Raw genomic sequence first — 16,853 nt, forward strand, 5'->3', positions numbered from 1 at the left:
ATTTGTTCTTAGTCTTTAGAAAGACAAAAGGAAATGAGGAGGGAATTTTCTTTTCTTAAAAAACTGAGAGCAATTTCATCTTTAGTTCTTCTAAACTTGAGGTTCTCCTTTAAGCTTTACATCACAATCACACAATAAAAAATGGTGTCTTGTAACTGTACAAATAACTTTGTTTAAATGGTTGCCCATCATCATGTTGCAGAGAGTTCTATGATATGAAATTTAGGATTAGCTAGCCCCTCCATCGTTCTCTACATAGATTTGCATTGAAACAAAATTATAACACACCATTCTTGTTAAAACATTCTTTTCAATAGTTTTATTATAGTCTTTTCATTTTTTTCAAAATAAAATTGCTATTTTTTTTTAATCGAGTGAACGAGTTTTAAAATAATATAATTTTATAGATGATAAAAATAACTCATAATAAGTCTTAAAGTTGTAAGACCCAACTCAAAACTAAAAATAGTTCCTCTGTATAAAATTTGAAGGAAAGACAGAGTGANCAGAACAGCAGAATAACAGCAAAAGCAAAGAGAGAACGTAACAGTAGTACGAGCGCCAATGGCCGTGAGTTTTGCGATGCCAACAATTGTGAAGCTACTGGCAATGGGAGCAGTGTGAGTGCTCCAAAGGCTGATGGAGGTTACTCCCGATTATGACAACATTAACAACTAAGTATGATATACCAACTTTCCTTTCACTATTGAATAAGATCCCACACCAATTTTTTTTCGTCTTAATTCCACACCGATTTTTTTTTTTTAATTCACCTTTTTCTGCTTCTTCCAAATTAATTATCTACTTATAGATTTAGTATTTTATTTTTATCAGTAGATAAATTAGTCATTTGTCTACGTTTTAAGTCATCAAATTATTCAACCAAATTAATATTTCTACCCACGACACTAAAACTTTGCGTCCAAAAGAACTTTTTTAAAGTATTAATTTCAATCCATAGCAACAAATTCTTTATTTTGTGTTGCTCCAACACTAAAAATTATAGTTTTCTAACCCAAAATTATATAATACTAATTAACTATATNCAGTAAAATATTAAATCATCATTCCATGCAAAATATATGAATGTTGTAATACGTTATTAACTTTTGTCAATTGAAAACATTACATTTTGTAAAATAAACATAAGAAACAAAAAAAATTCAGTAATACAAAAAGAAAAAAAAATCAGAAAAATAAACCTACAATTCCCAAATTTTAAAAAAGCAAAGAAAAATCAAAATTTTAGAATAATGAAAACCAAAGAAAGTTTCATATAGACAATAAAGAAAACTCATAATTCCACAAAAATGGATGTTACTTTTAGCATGTATTCGAGAAGCAATTTCTAAATATACCAAATATGTCAATTATTCTGGGTTCGTCAAAAACAAGTTTGTAAACAATTTACAAACATTTTGCAAGTGTAAAACAAAAATTAAATCAAACGATCATTACCAGATCAACCCATCATAACAATGCATCGGAAAAACAACGAGACACCTCATTAATAGTTTAATACTCTCACCCCCCAACTGGAGGCATTCAAATCTCGTTTATAGCATAAAATTACCCCTCGCATAAAAAAAACCGTCCGTGAGGGCAGTTTGTTCCCACACCAAAACGCTGCAGACTATATTACTTCAGTACATAGAGATTGGCATACACCATAGCAGAGCTAAATTTTGATCTTCTTTGTTGACAATGTTTGGATGACTAATCTGACATCTCTCATCTTAAGGAGCTATATTTTTTCAAGACGGCAACTATCTAAAATTAATCCTTACCAATTATATCAACAATGATCATCTCATTTACGGCAAATGGAACTTTATTCGGCGCCTAAGTATCAACAATGACGTATTTCTTAGAATAGTTGGGATCTGGTAAAGCTACAGAAAGGGGGCATCATAAGGTTATTGTAAGAGACTACAATTTCCACAGTTTAAATAGAAACAGAAGTCAAATTCAATATCTTTATACATCAATGCCGTTTCCCGGGAGCTTCTTGCAAGCAAGCTTACCAATCTCCAACTTGTGAGTCTGTCGAGAGTCAAACATAGGGCTCCGATGAGGGGATACTAACAATCTCACACACAAGAAAAACGTAAAATTCAGGCCAATGGGGGAGGATGGAGGTAAAAAGAGGGAAGAAACAAAGGCACAATTAAACAAAAGCTCCAACAAATAAACAATGGCAGAATAAGGATGACCGGATAATCTTAATCATTCAATAGCAACTTAAACATAGAGTTTCCTAACATATCCCAAAAAAGATGAACACGAGAATCGGTGCCTTCTTTAAAATACCAAACCTGGTCCATTCTGCAATAAATTGGCAGGCAGAAACTGCCATCAGCACAAAACTTACAAGATAAAAAGTGAAAGATCACAACAGCACAGAAAAGATCGTTGACCATTCTACCTGCGCATCATCTCATTCAAAAACACATCAGGCTAAGCTGCACAGCCCTTCCCACAACTCCAAGTAGAATTTCTGTTGTGACAAAACAACCAAATCAAAAAACAACCATCCCAACCACTGCCAGAAATAATCTAGGTTAAGGACATAAACAACAAAATAAAACAACCTCATGACTAGAACCCAAACAAGATACCCAGCTAAAGGTACATAAGCTCTCAGCAACCAATGCCTTTCTAATCAACTGTCCAACAGGGTCCTTGTACGAGAAAATATCCAATATATGACAAAAACCTAAACACTAGGAAGAAGACAAAATGAAAAGAAAAAGAAAACACTAAATCATCACTTCACGTTGATTATTGCAATACTGAAAATGAAACAACAAACAAAAAGTCAATATGTAAATAATCCCTCCCTGACAGCAAAGAAACTTCTCAATTAAAAAAATACTAAACTGAAATACAAAAGAAAGCAATAATCAGTGATGCAAATAATTTGAATAGAGCATATTAGATTAAAGGAACTCCACTACTTCCCATTCCCTCAAGAGAGAAGCGCCAAGGTGCCAAAATCTGTATTCCAGAATTAACATCAGTGTTCGAGAAAGCAGTAAATACTTCAAGATGTCTCAAAATACAATTAATCTAATGTATTCAACATATAATTCATGAAATTAAGTCATGTAATCTATCAATACTATAAGAGTCCATATGCCTTACAATAAGGCAAAGATTACAACAACCTTCTTCATCCGACATGCAGGCGACAATCTCATCTCTTTCTACCACCACGCTCTCTTAAGGTGAGAGTAAGTGTTTCACCACCACCAAGATTGTAATGGGCAAGTGACATGTTATCCTTGAGAAAGCCTGGTTTGCCGCTCAATTTCTGCTTATTAGCAGGGAGCTGAATCTCCCCGGCAATTTTTTCCTTCAAACTACCAACGGTTTCAGACAAAGATTGCACTGTAATTTCCAGAACTTGTCCCTTGAGATTTCCTTCATCAACATTAGGAACAGATACCAAGATACGAACAGGTCCCTACAGTCAATAAAACAGACTGCCAGTTAGTATAGATAAAATAGCACTAACGCTACACATATATAAACATTTGACAAAATAATAATTGTTAACTGGGTCGATCCATACAGGATGTTGAGCCAGAAACTGATCTTCAGGGATCAGAGCAGAATCGTCAAGCTTCTGCCTCTTTGGTTCCGGCTCTTCTGGGAGTGGGGGAGGAGCCTCCTCTGGTGGTGGCGGTGGTGGCACTCCTTGTGGCAAAGGTGGTGGATGCATCATAGGCATAACTGATGGTGGAACAGGAAGAGGAACATAAGGTCGGGGAACTGGAACAGGAGTGAATTGGGATCCTGGTGGTGGAGGTATTTGAAATCCTTGGTTATTCAGATGCATTGATGGAGGCATTGGGGGAGGTTGACCGGCCATAATTGACTGCTGACCAGAAGTCATCTGCATTGGAGGAGGAGGAGCTGGCCGAACAGATGGCATCATCGGAATGACAGGAGGCCTGGGTGGAGGAATCGGAAGTGCACCACTGTGAGGAACAGAATACTGCACAGGACCACGAGGTAGATTTAAAGCCAATCCAGGTGGTGGCGGAAGTGGACGAACCGAAGGCATACCAGGTCTTGGAGGAGGTGCGGCAGGACCAAGAAGGTTCTTGGCTTCATTATTAGATGGATCATTTTGGTCCTCGTTTCCAATATTCTGTGACATGGCTTGGTTTGCAGTACGCCCAATACTACCTGTGTGACCATCCCATATAACCTGTTTAGGTTGCTCGTCATTTATCTTCTCAATCTCTGCCTTGACAGCATTGGAGACCTCCTCTTCGGTGGTACCAAATATATCAGGACGGGTCCGGGCAAGTCCAACTATGTTTCTTGAAATTTCATCATCCGCAGCCAAAGTTGTCTCTCGAATTTTGGCAAACATCCTTTCCTTTTGTTCTTTGTACTTGGGATCGATGAGAGAAATTCGCATATGTTCTGACATTTCGCTAATAGGAATTAGCTCACCAGTGATAGGAGAAACAACGAACTTGGCTGAATCTCTTTCTGCGGGAATCCTCTCCTCGGGTCTCTTCCAGTTTTTAACAATTCTCATTGGTGGTTCAGGGTCTTCAGTAATTCTGACTTCATTTTGCTTCCCGTCATCTGGGTCTTCCAAACTAGCAGCTCTCATGCCCTCTTCAACAAGCTGAGCCTCTTCTTCGTCCATTTCCATTTCAACCTCCTTTTCAGGCTCAACTGTATCATCTTCCGTGGCTGACACCTTGCTTCTCCTAATAACCACCTCAATGGTCATTGGAGGAGGTAATTCTTCATCCTCCTCATCAACAAAATCTATTGTTTCAACCACCACAAAATCATGCCAATCAATCATAGCCATTTGTATTCTTTCCTGTTCTATCTCATCCTCGGCCTTTTGTCTAGCTTGCTCTTGTGAACGCTCCCATTCCAGCCTATTCACACACCTTTCAAGGACAGTAGTCATATCAGACACACTCTTCTTCAACTTCTCTGTCAATCCCTTTGGAGGCATCAAAACCTTCGAATATGCATCCGCAAGGGAAGTAAAAAACGTAAACATGCTGTGGGTCGGTTTCAAAAAGTGAAACTGGGGATTATTGACTTCCCTACTAGTCAACCCTGTCAAAAAAGATTTCCCATTTCGAGCCACAAATTGTGCTGTAAGCTTTATAATATCTAGCTCTTCACCTGTAATTCCTTCAGGAAGTCGAACAGTATACTGTTCTGCTTCTGGGGGTTCAAGTACTTTCCTAACAGGTTTAAACTGGGCAGAAACATCGAGTTTTTCTATTGCTGCTATGCCATTACTATCAGGAACAGGGGCAGTTGGAGCTGACTCAGGAACAGCCGAGTCAGCAGGCTGGGAAGGAGTTTGCTGCCCTGATGATTGATTCTGAGCCCGAAATTCAGCCAACCGATGTTGATAATATGCATGATAGGGATCTGATGAGTTAAGGAAATTGAACTTGACATTACCCGTGTTATTTGCAATAATCCTCTTTTCAAATTCTGGACCATTTTTAGCCACAAACTGGGACGTTTTATCAACAATGGTCCTAATATCTGGAGGAGGATGTATAATTCCAATGGTTCTTGTGTGGGTTGCAACTGTTGCTGGCACTGGAACAGAAGCTGAATTTGATTTGTTCTGCTCCTCATTGGAAGTCCTCTCCTCAGACACTTGAGACTCAGGAAGAGGACCTAGATTTCCATCAGCAGGAGGTGCAGGGAGAGGCAATATAGGTAATGAACCTAACATGTTGCAAAACCCTAAAACCCTTCAAAATTCAGGTATTCATAAAAGTGAAACAAAAGAAACACCAAACCAGCTTCTTGCTCCTGCAAATAAAACAAAACAAAAAATGTAAAAAACCACACTAAGTAAACCTAACGAACTCGAGAAATGGGCAAAGAAAAACACGCAAACCATGCTTTACATCTAGAGTTAACTGAAAAAACATTACAGAGTATTCAACACAGTAATACAAACCATAACAAAAGAACATATTCTTGACGATGATAATAAAAATAAATAAAAAAATAAATAAACGATGCGGATTGCGCTACTCAGATGCAATTTGAAAAAAAAAATAAGGGTTAATTTTCATAGTAGGTTCTAAAAATTGGAGTTATGCGGTCCAAATCGATGAGTTGCGAGCAAAACAAGGACATAAATCTCTTGCTTACCGAAAATTTTCTTCCGCAAGAACCAAAGGAAACTAAATCGAATCTGGCAAAAGAAAAAATCGGCGAGGGAAGAAGAATATGAAGTTAGTAAAGAGAGTATGGGTGGGAAAGAAAGGAAGGAAAGAAATGAAGCAGCAGAACACAAATTGAGGAGAAAACCTTACTGGAGCAAAAGGGTGGGTGGAGATCTTTCTCCTCTGAGACGAAACTATTCCCTCAATGCGCGGACTGTGGGCTCTTTAGTATCAAGCGCGTCATGAAACGGTTTCTTGTGTGGGCTCGTTGTGGGCTGGGCTGCACATGGCCCAAACATTCTAACTGCAAATTATCTTAAAGATATAAAGAATGCATTTGATTATGCTTTAAAAAAAAAATAAAAGATAATGTGATTTATGAGACATTAAAGAAATTATCAGTGGCAAACAATATTCATAATAACTACATTATGTGCTTGACTGATAAGAATTTTAAAGCATTTTAGATTATGTTAGAAAAAACTAGTATCAGATTTTGTGATAATATTTTTACAATTAAATTATTTAAAACTCAATCTTACATTAAAGAAGTAAACACTGAGGTCTCGTTTTTTGAGAGATTTACGAGCCAACAATAGTATTGAGTTAAATTATTACAACATAGAATAACATTTAATAGGCATGGATAAAAAAGTATAAAGTTTCCGAAATTTACAAAATATTGTGGACATAAAGAGAGATATTCTTGATAAAGTTAAAGTGTTAAGATTAAATACTTGTTTATTAGTTTCCTTATTTTAAATGTGTTGTTCACTATTACATGTGTTCTTAATACGTTACATGCCATTGTTGTCTATTATTTAGTTTACTAACTCTGAAGGCCTATAAATTTGACTCGTTTTTGGTTTTCAATGACACAAAAATTGCCTTTTAATTTAATAAATATACCGTAATTGTATGGTTTTGAATGAATATCTTGTAATTTTATGGTTTTTGAATAAATTTTGTCACCAATATTTTTCTTGATCTTTGACGATATTAACAACTAAATGTCAAAATTTGTAAACTTATATATATGCACACAAAAAGAGTTTGTAAGTGGTTGCAGAAGAAATTAAACTCAACTATAATTTTGAAAAAATTAAGAATGAATGATGCAGATTAATCTATTTATTAATAATATAGAAAACAATATCCCTAGGAAGTCAACAATACCCAAAACTACCCAACTAGTTTTGTATAAATAAAGGATAAATACTGAAATTCATATTAGCATCGCCTCCTTCATATTGTATGTCACAGAAATTAGAAAGCTAAAGTTGTTTCTGCCTATAAGGCCTCCTGAAAAAATTCCTTTAATCAAATGTTACAGGTGGTTTTGTTGATCATAGATTCATAGGTATCCCATATGAATTGCCCTTGGGATATATCAAGGGAAACCTGAAATTTTCAGACTGTGATGCACAAATTCCTTCTCAAGAACCCCATTCATGTATAAATGTCTCCAAACGATATGAACAGAATCTTCTCACACACTGTCGTACAAGAACATCATATCCATCTCATGTGAACAAACGTTTACCAAGAGAAGCAGACAAATTTCTCACGATCACATGAAAATTCCTGATATATTATGTGTGCCTTTTTGTCAAGCAACCAATGGAGACTTCCTGAGTTTATCAATTTTCAAAGCAAAATGCATGGCAATATGCTCCATCCTCGCATCAACTAGAGCTTCCTTCAAGGTGCTGAACATTTTGGCAGGAGGCCGAATTCCCACATCTAACATTTCTTGAAAGTACTTACACGCTTCATTCAACTTATTTTCATGGCACAAGGAACAGATCAACGTGGAGAACATGTGCATTCCAGGAAGAATTCCCTTCTCTTTCATCTCATCCCAAACTGCCATCGCCATATCCAATCTTTCTTCATTACAAAACATCCTCACCATGATCTCATACGTGCTCACACTCGGCTCGCACCCCAACTCGCCACTCATTCTGTGAAAAACCGAGCAAGCCTCTTCAATCCTACGACCCTTTATAAGATGATGAAGTATAATATCAAAAGTTCGAGAATTTGGACCGATCCCACACTTTTTCATCTCGCCAACCATCCTATACGCATCATCCATACGCAAAGACCAGCAATAAGCCCCAACAACAGCATTGTAGGTGGGAGCCTCAGGTGCAAAGCCACTAGCCTTAGATGCCTCAAAAAACTCAAGAGCTTGGTTCAATCTCCTATCCGAACCCAATCCGTTAATCAAAGTACAATAAACATGGGGACTAGGCCTCAGACCCTTAGCTTTCATCTCATGGTACAACCTAATGGTTTCATCAAATTTCTTAGCCTTGCAATACGCATTGATGATTATCCCATACGCAACAACATCAATCTGAAACCCTTTATCCTCCATTTCCCTACACAACTCATTGAGTTTGATCAAGTCCTGCAGCTGACTCCACCCTTCTAGCAAAATAGTGTAGGACTTGATATCGGGGTCCAACCCTAACTGCCGCATTTTATCAAACATCTCATGTGCCTTCTCAACACACTTGGATTTACACAACACATCGATCAACTTATTGAAATCCGATACATGCGGCTTCAAACCGTAACGCTCCATCTTCTCAAATGTCTCGGTTGCTTCCTTGACCTTCCGTGCTCGCACGTATCGGCGAGCAACGAGGGCAAAAGTGTCAGAAGTCAACAACTTTCGCTGCTTCATGTCGTCGACCAAAGTCCAAATCAATTTGAACTGTCTGATCTTACCCAGTGCTTCGATCAATGCGTGAAAGGTCTCTGTGGTGTGTTTGAACTCGCCTTGCTTCTCGGCCCAACGGAAGAACGAAAGCGCCAGGGTACCGGCATTACTGAGTTTGCTCAAGACCTCGAGGACGAGCTCCGGCGAGGGATTCACCACAACAGCAGCGAGAGAGGCAGCGACGGTGGAGTCGCGAGAGTTGGATAAGATTCTGCAGATTGCTTCGGCGTTGGATGTGGACCTAGGTTGGGCCGTGTGGAAGGCCAGTGTGGTTTGTTTTGGAGACCCATAGGAAAATTGGATTGTGGGTTTGGGATAATGGTGGTGAAAATTTGAACTTGACGAAGGATTAAGGGATGTGGAAGAAGATGTGGAAGAAGATTCCGACAGGGGAAGGAAGAAATTGGAGATGACGAACCTTTTGGATGATCGAAAAAGCGCCATGGAACCCAACACTGATTGGGATGTGGCACGTTTTATGCTACGCAGCATGAACATCTCTGCCACTGTAAAATTACGTTCGTTTTTTATTTTTTAGTATATTCGGAACATCAAATCGAATTTTACTTTCTACTAAATAAAACTATATTAATAAATAATTTGTATCCATTTTAACTCTTCTTCAACTCTGCTAAACAACTTTATTTTTACCCTAATTTTCTGGCGTGTTTTCTTTATCACTATCTTTCCTTCTTTTCATATCATCTAAACTAAATATGACATGGTTAATAAATAATTTTATTTTATAGGTTAAGGTTTCAATCTCAATCCCGTGTTTATAAGAAAATCTGTGAAGAAAGATGAGAGTTTCGGTATTTTGAGAAACTAGTCTTTGAGTTCTAAGAAAGAGATATTCCTGATATATTAAAAATATAGAAAGTACAATAATGGGGGAATGGAAAATGAGAATATCTAAAAAGAATGAACTTTTCTGATCTGATCGTCCAGAATCTCTATGATAATGAGGAGACATACTGCAGGAGGGAATATCCTCCCACTGATGTAAGGTATTGGAGGATCCACAACAAATATTAAGCCTCCAAAGCCAAAGAGCTTAAACATATATTCCCTTCCCACTACAACTCTGATGTGTTGCTATCAAAACTCACTAATAAACAATGCTATGCCTCCAATATTGACATTACACTTGGGTGACCAAAGAATGTGTTTTCTGCAAATGGCAATTTCTACTGTGAATGGTGGTGCTCAGACAGCACAGCTTCCTAAATGCTTCTATTCTCTTGTCTATTCACCGACATTGATTAGTCTGTGAGTTCCAGCCATCAAGAAGGTTAGAAACGGACCCTTGAAGCTTCTTAGCCTGAGGACCTGGTTTTACAATATTGACATCACCCCATTGGGAGCACGGATCCGCCCACCAGCTCCTCCGCCCAGTGCACCACACTCCTGGAGTAGCTCGATGGCTACCACGATGGAGAATCTTCTCATCAATCATGTCCAACACAGGATTATTAAATTGAAACTGTCTTGCAAAAGCAGCTCCACTTTCTGCCATCTGATTGTAAGCGGAAGCATTAAGGAAGAGTGGTTCCATCTTTGGAGGATCGTCCCAGACTATATATCGTAAGTTCCCATTTACTGTTGTGTTCTTGAACTCTGGCGCATTGCAAATGACTGAGTGAAAGTAGCCTTCTTGAGATAACTTCACGTTTGTAAAGTACATCAGCAGAGTTCGAGGTAAATTGTCCCAACCAAAAATGCAGAACTCCAGAAAGGGCCTGCTCAAGATTACCCATGGCGAACCTGCATGGCAAGAAAAGCATTCAACATATATATAGGGGGGAACGAAAACCCTGTAAGACATGTATTGTGCTGCACAGAAGGCATGAGATAAAAGATTTGCCTGTGAAAATTTTGAATGCGTTAGGAGTTGCCCTCTTTTCTGTAGCTTGAAAAATTTGACTCTTTCTTGCTAAGTATAACGCCGGGTCAACTACAATAGGCTGGAATCTATCGCTCCTGCAAAACCAAATAAATTATATAAGGCCAACTGAATAAGTGAGAAAAAGTAGCAGCTAGAATTAGCATTAGTTTCCATACTCTTTCCATCCAAGGTCACCAGTGTGCTCAATGAAATTCAGGTCTCTCCTAACGGAAGAGAAAACGTGGGAAAGATCTGATAAAAGATAACGGATGTGGATCAGTAACTTTGTGAAGTAGGTAAAGGAGGCATACATCATTCTAAGCTGAGAGTATGAACAAAAAACTGAGAACTCTGTTGACCTTAAAACAAGAAAAATTATTCAGTGAGCAAATTTTAGAATCCTAAGTATTTCTTCACTCAATAACAGTATAATGAATGTAGATGTTCTTGTGATGCAACTAAAGACTTCCAGCCCTACCGGTAACAGAGGAATCCCAATGTTCATTTTAATCAACAAGGCCATGAACTGATGCAGAATACATTGTTGCTACTTGCTAATCTAGAGGCTAATGATAATCTACAGTCAAACTCAAAGTTTTAGGATCAGACAGACGCGTTGACTCCACAGGATTCTGAGGGTTCACTTGTAAAACATGAGATGCCTAAGGAGATTCTATGATAAACAATTTGTCTGTCATCGAATGCCTCACGATCGATCTCACATAATCGGGCATCAAAAGCCCATCATCTCTGTGGCTACCAACATGAAAACTTGTTTTTTCATCATACCCCCTTATATTATAAAATCAAATTTTACTGTCACTTTTGTTCTTTCTTAACTGTTTCACTAGCAGAAGTGTCATTGATGATATCTACTAACCATGCAGCCCTCAAATGATTAAGATCTTATAACTTATAAATATGTTGCAAGCACCTATTTGAGACATGACAATACACGTGTCGTTTTAGTTACTTCTGATTATGCTTACTTCCTGTGGCATGCGCACATCAGAGTGAAACATACCCAATTTTCGTTGTTTAATCAAAAGCATAATGGAAAGTGATGAAATCTGAAACTAAAATTTAGATAACTGTTCATTCCCCTTAAAACACTTTAGAGCTAGTTTGCTTTGAGGAAACGTTTTCTGTTTTCACTTTTCATTACAAAACTGTAACTTTGTTTCCAATCTATTTCTTATTTTAAAAGATTGGTACAGGAAATGGTGAACAAAACCCTTTTTTCTTCTGTTTACTGTACAGATCTTTGAAAACAGGAAACAAATTGAAAACAAGTTTGCTATTAAAAGTGATAACAGAATAAAAACAGAAGACCATCCTTAGTGTCTAAGAATCAGTTTGCGCAACTTTTTTTGCTTGACTATTTGACATTTGAACTATGCCAAATCATATCCTCTGCATAGCAGTCTGACTATCTGTTAATTCAGCATTCGAAACTATATTCCACCTTGATATTCCACTTCGTAAGGATGCTTAAAATTTTCCTCCAACTAGAAGCCCATGCTCCAGTCCTATTAGATCTGTATAACAAGATCGGTATTTCAATTTATCAATTCATGAGTAAAATAACAAGTCACATGTAATCCCATGCAATCAGAACAACCGACTTGATCCGTTATCAGATTTTGCGATAATAAGCACTTTAAGATATTTAACCGTCTAAGGCATGAAAACAATCTCCAGCTGACCAATCTCTTCCGTGTGGAAATTAATGTGCAAAATCTTGGCATGAATCCAAAATGCATTCACAAACTGGTTCTAATCAACTAGGATGAACAAATGAAGTGACTTCAAATTCCTAAGACCTAAACTCATTTACTAGCAACTGAACTCTTCTCACCCCAGTGATCCTTCTTTTCAACTGAATACCCTTTTCTCCCATTTGCAGCTCCCTCACCGTTTATGTATCGGCTTCATCTCCTGCTGTTACCACAAATTCCTTATGCATGGAAAACTAATAAGCTGGAAAACCTGTCTTTTTAGCTTATTATCTAAACATTCAAAACTATAACCTAAAAAATGGAAGGCTCTAGGTAAATTTTAGATTTAATTTGATAATAAAAAGTAAAATCCAAAATGACACTTGGACAGGCCTCAGTTTAATCAATCTGTAGTAACCAATCTGATGCGAAGGTAATTTCAGCATTGTCTTAAAAGAATAGACCTTAATCTTCAGTATTACAACAACAAAAAATCAATGCAGAAAGAAATCTCAAAGCAAGAACTCGAAGAAAGTATTATTTAGCCACATAAAAGCAATATTATGCTGACATCAAAGCAATTGCTCAAACAGAATTTATAAAACTTCAAAACAAGGCATTAAAATTAAGACACCAAAAGAAATTTAAAAAAAAAAATCATGAATGTTTATACTCAAATACATAAATTCAAGCTGATCATATCAGAGTTTCAACGATAAGACACCATCTACACCTAATTTGGGATAAGCGAAATTAAGGTCAAGCTCGTCGATTTGAAAATTAATTCTACAGAGAACAAGCTTGCAATTAATAATGTATCTCAGGTTTCCTAACGGAATATGTGGGAGTTGAGTTGTCAAGGATAATAATTAAAATGCAATAAAAAAAACTGATAGATCAGCATAAAGGTATTGTCTTAATCTTTTTGCTAACTTTTTTACTTCCCTTTCCTTTCCCTCTGAAATTCCAGCCTCACGCATCTACTAAAAACAAGGGAAACTTGAGAACAAAGGCTGAATTAAAGGAACAGAAAGTGAGTTTTTGGACCACTGAAATTGCACAAACTTTCCTTAAGTATCAAGCAACTAGTTCTTAATACTGGATCACTCAAAATCAAATTCAAAATACTGAATTGCCAACTAATCAACCCACCAAGCCCGTTTATTTGATTCCTTTTAAAAGACAATTTGATTTGAATACTCCTCCAAATTTCCAACCATACAACAGCAACCTAGGTACTGACTCATCGAAACACAATCACAAATCAAAGAAGCTAACAGAAAATATCAAACAGGCATACCATCCTGTGTGATGAGAGGATAATCCCGTGCACTCAAAGTGATGAACCAATTCCATCCACTATCCAATTTGAGCATAATGGCTGCAGCCCGGAGAGCGATGGCCACATTGGAGGACCCCAAGTAGGTGACATAATCAGCCTTTCCAACCACATCAACGTTCCCGAAAGCACGAATGGCCGGCACCGCCCTCGTGGCGGCAACCAGGGCTTTTCTCTCCTCATCCCTGGCATCCCTCCCAAGATGGAGGAGGTACCTATTCCTAGGATGGTAAACTGCCAACAACAAACGCAAGATCCGGTCCTTGTCTTGGTGTCCACCAGATATAAAGTATGCAAAAGCTGGAGGGTAGTGAGAGCCATGCTGAACAAGGGAAGGGAAAGCCTTGGGAGAACTAAAAGCAGAGAAAGAGGACATCAACAGAACCATGAGAGATAGCAATGCTGCACTGAATAGAGTGAAAAGCCATTTCCTGTCAACTCCCATAGCCACTACTGTGTTCTCTAACTTGGTGCTGGGGCATATGAAGATGTGGCTTGAAAGAAAGGATTTTGAGAACTGGGTCTGGCTTTCTAGACTCTTCTCGGTAAAGGGTGGCTAAAGATCTTGACTTTTCCTGGTTTGGTGATGATGGGCATGGAAACTGTTAAACTAACATGCACATAAGAAAAGAAAATGGTGATAGTGGACAGATTGAAAACCCGGATCAGAAAGTTCCAAATTTTTCTCCAGTTTTTGCAGGTTTTCGCTATTTCAGTGCTCGATTTCAAATCCCAACCATGTAGAGAAGAGAGAGTGTGATAGAAGAGAGAGGGCTTGGAGGTTAGATTGGTTGTTAGGTGCTTGGGAAAGAAATGGAGATCACGGATTTGCTCTTTCCTTTCTCTTTTCTCTATTCAATGATGATGATCTTAAGATTCAATTTCCTGTTTATTTAATTTTCAAGTAATCATCACAATGCGTAAATTATTACATATAAATATATAAATGAAAAAAAAAAAGACAAAATGTGGACAAATTCTACAATTTTTTTGGTTAAGGGGTGATATGGGTGATTCGGTTATACTGTGTGAAATACTTGACTGTTTCTCTAACGTAAGCACGCCTGTCAGTTTTTTTTTTTTTTTTAATTCAAACATCACAGCCTGGTCATAATATCTCGGGATGAATTTATATTTATTGTCAATGGACATTGATTTAAAGTAATTACCGTAAAAAAAATTAACTATTAATGATAATTCTTTCTAATCTATTAAGGAATTTGTATTGTCACAAAAAAAAATTGACATGGTTTTCAAAATAATTATGAAATAAATTAATACAATTATTATAATTATATAATACACATTTCTTGATATTATTATGAAATTTATATTATTAATATTTTTATTCATTTAATATGTATACTAAATAGTAAGATCCAAGCTTATTAAGTCTTTTTATTATAAAACAATCTAAAATAGTTTGATTGGATAATATATATACAATGTCGACAATTTAGTATTATATAAAGTTGTCAAATTAGGTCACCTATTTTTATCTATAACGAAATTAACTATTTAATAAGTTAATTCAATCCAATTTACTTATTAGTGAACCTAAAAAATTCGAATTTGGTCTGAACCATCATGTATTGATGGGTTAAATGAGTTTGAGTTTAATCAGTTAATTATAATTTCTTTTCTTTAATCCAAACAAAAATTAAAAAGATTTTCTAATTAAAATTTAAATAAAATTCAATTCAAATATATTTAGAGATACAAGAGCATTTAAGATTTTGGATTTGTAGTAAAAATTGATATTTAGAATATATAAGTGGATTAGTAAATCGAGTTTTCAGCGAATCAAATTCATTTTCTGTCTATGTCAAAATTTAATTTCTTTTTAACTTAATATAACTTGAATCCATAGTAAGTCCAATTAGTTAGAAAGTTTTAATTCATTTTGACAAGTGTAATGTTATGTATATTTTTATATTATCTTATTATTAAGTATATTGATATTAAATACTTAAAATAAGAATTATTTCAATTAAAATATAGGGCTATGAGCGATGTTAATTATATAAATACAAGTATTATTATTTCATAATTATTTATTCATAAACTTTTATACTAATTTTATTTATTTCTCTTTTATTAATTTATTAATTGATCTTACGATGTCACTGCTTAAAATTAAAACAACTATTAATAGATATTTTATTTTTTATATTTTAAAATTTGTATGATAAATTAAATAAATTTATTATATTAATTACAATAAATTATATATATATATATATATATATATATATATATATATATATATATATTGGTAATACATAAAATATTATATACAATAATTTATAATGACTAATAGAAAGATAACAAAACAACATGTCAGGATCGGTAAGAGTATTACCTGCATATTATTTTGACGTGAAAGTCATATCTCATTGGCATTAGATATCAAGTTGTGAGATACTAACAACAGAATTCATACTTATAAATACCATTAATATTTTTTTAAAATTTTAAATATGATTATTTAAAAGTTTCATTTTCAAATATGAATATAAATTAAATTTTATTTAAATGTTTAATGTAAACAAAATTATTTTATAAAAATATTAGTAAAAATAAATTGTCTTTACAAAATTCAAAATTTGAATAGTATTGAAAATTATGAATTTAAATAAACTTAATTTTATTACAAATTATTTTAATTCCATAAATTTAAATAAAAACATAGAACAAATTTAGAAAAAAAAAATCAATTACCGTAGTATCAATCAATAGATTCTAAAATAATATTCGAAGAATTATCTTTATATGGTTGATGCATTATTATCTTATATATGTTTTACTGGGATACGTGAAAGTGTTGTATACGCGCTATTCTAGAAGTGAGATGACATCAATCAATATTAATGCTTATTTAAAAAAAAAAAAGGGAATTACGAAAAACACTTGATATCTTTCCAATTTTTCTTTTTTTATTATTATTTGACCGTCTGTCACATAAAATTTCCACTGTTTTACAAGTAAATTTATCGTT

At 35.5% G+C, this 16,853-nt stretch overlaps 3 protein-coding genes across 18 annotated transcripts; all 3 read right to left on the minus strand.

The window, feature by feature from the left end:
• Positions 1-1,767: 1,767 nt before the first annotated feature.
• LOC106772019 (probable splicing factor 3A subunit 1) lies at positions 1,768-6,408 on the minus strand. 16 transcript variants are annotated; one of them, XR_002669475.1, is made up of 8 exons: positions 6,333-6,408; positions 6,169-6,211; positions 3,575-5,820; positions 3,168-3,466; positions 2,592-2,723; positions 2,426-2,497; positions 2,316-2,325; positions 1,768-2,043 (listed from the first exon to the last, which is right to left on the minus strand). XR_002669475.1 is itself a non-coding variant. In XM_022785712.1 (5 exons), the coding sequence occupies exons 3-4, from the start codon at positions 5,738-5,740 to the stop codon at positions 3,197-3,199; spliced, it is 2,436 nt and encodes an 811-aa protein (XP_022641433.1). In that variant the 5' UTR covers positions 5,741-5,820; positions 6,169-6,211; positions 6,333-6,408; the 3' UTR covers positions 1,768-2,497; positions 3,168-3,196. The 16 variants fall into 16 exon arrangements, 3 of the variants coding, with proteins under 3 accessions (XP_022641433.1, XP_022641434.1, XP_022641432.1); XR_002669473.1 differs by having other exon boundaries at positions 1,768-2,081; XR_002669472.1 differs by having other exon boundaries at positions 1,768-2,089.
• Positions 6,409-7,448: 1,040 nt separating this feature from the next.
• Positions 7,449-9,442, minus strand: LOC106770884 (pentatricopeptide repeat-containing protein At1g71060, mitochondrial). Its single transcript, XM_014656722.2, has one exon. The coding sequence runs from the start codon at positions 9,409-9,411 to the stop codon at positions 7,792-7,794; it is 1,620 nt and encodes a 539-aa protein (XP_014512208.2). The 5' UTR covers positions 9,412-9,442; the 3' UTR covers positions 7,449-7,791.
• Positions 9,443-9,750: 308 nt separating this feature from the next.
• Positions 9,751-14,754, minus strand: LOC106769794 (beta-glucuronosyltransferase GlcAT14A). The gene is made up of 4 exons (XM_014655551.2): positions 13,817-14,754; positions 10,975-11,050; positions 10,778-10,893; positions 9,751-10,677 (listed from the first exon to the last, which is right to left on the minus strand). The coding sequence occupies exons 1-4, from the start codon at positions 14,298-14,300 to the stop codon at positions 10,163-10,165; spliced, it is 1,191 nt and encodes a 396-aa protein (XP_014511037.1). The 5' UTR covers positions 14,301-14,754; the 3' UTR covers positions 9,751-10,162.
• Between the last annotated feature and the right edge of the window lie 2,099 nt (positions 14,755-16,853).

Source organism: Vigna radiata, chromosome 8 (assembly GCF_000741045.1).
Source record: "Vigna radiata var. radiata cultivar VC1973A chromosome 8, Vradiata_ver6, whole genome shotgun sequence".
In the NCBI taxonomy this organism is placed as follows: Eukaryota; Viridiplantae; Streptophyta; class Magnoliopsida; order Fabales; family Fabaceae; genus Vigna; species Vigna radiata.

Excerpts from the sequence above, each read along its gene's own strand:
- LOC106772019 (XM_022785712.1), bottom strand. The coding sequence starts at position 5,740 with ATGTTAGGTTCATTACCTATATTGCCTCTCCCTGCACCTCCTGCTGAT. Across the intron at positions 3,467-3,574 it reads AGTTTCTGGCTCAACATCCT|GGACCTGTTCGTATCTTGGT; the intron begins GTATGGATCGAC and ends TATTGACTGTAG.
- LOC106769794 (XM_014655551.2), bottom strand. The coding sequence starts at position 14,300 with ATGGGAGTTGACAGGAAATGGCTTTTCACTCTATTCAGTGCAGCATTG. Across the intron at positions 11,051-13,816 it reads TCCTCTCATCACACAGGATG|ATCTTTCCCACGTTTTCTCT; the intron begins GTATGCCTGTTT and ends ATCTTTTATCAG. Across the intron at positions 10,894-10,974 it reads GGTGACCTTGGATGGAAAGA|GAGCGATAGATTCCAGCCTA; the intron begins GTATGGAAACTA and ends TTGGTTTTGCAG.
- LOC106770884 (XM_014656722.2), bottom strand. The coding sequence starts at position 9,411 with ATGTTCATGCTGCGTAGCATAAAACGTGCCACATCCCAATCAGTGTTG.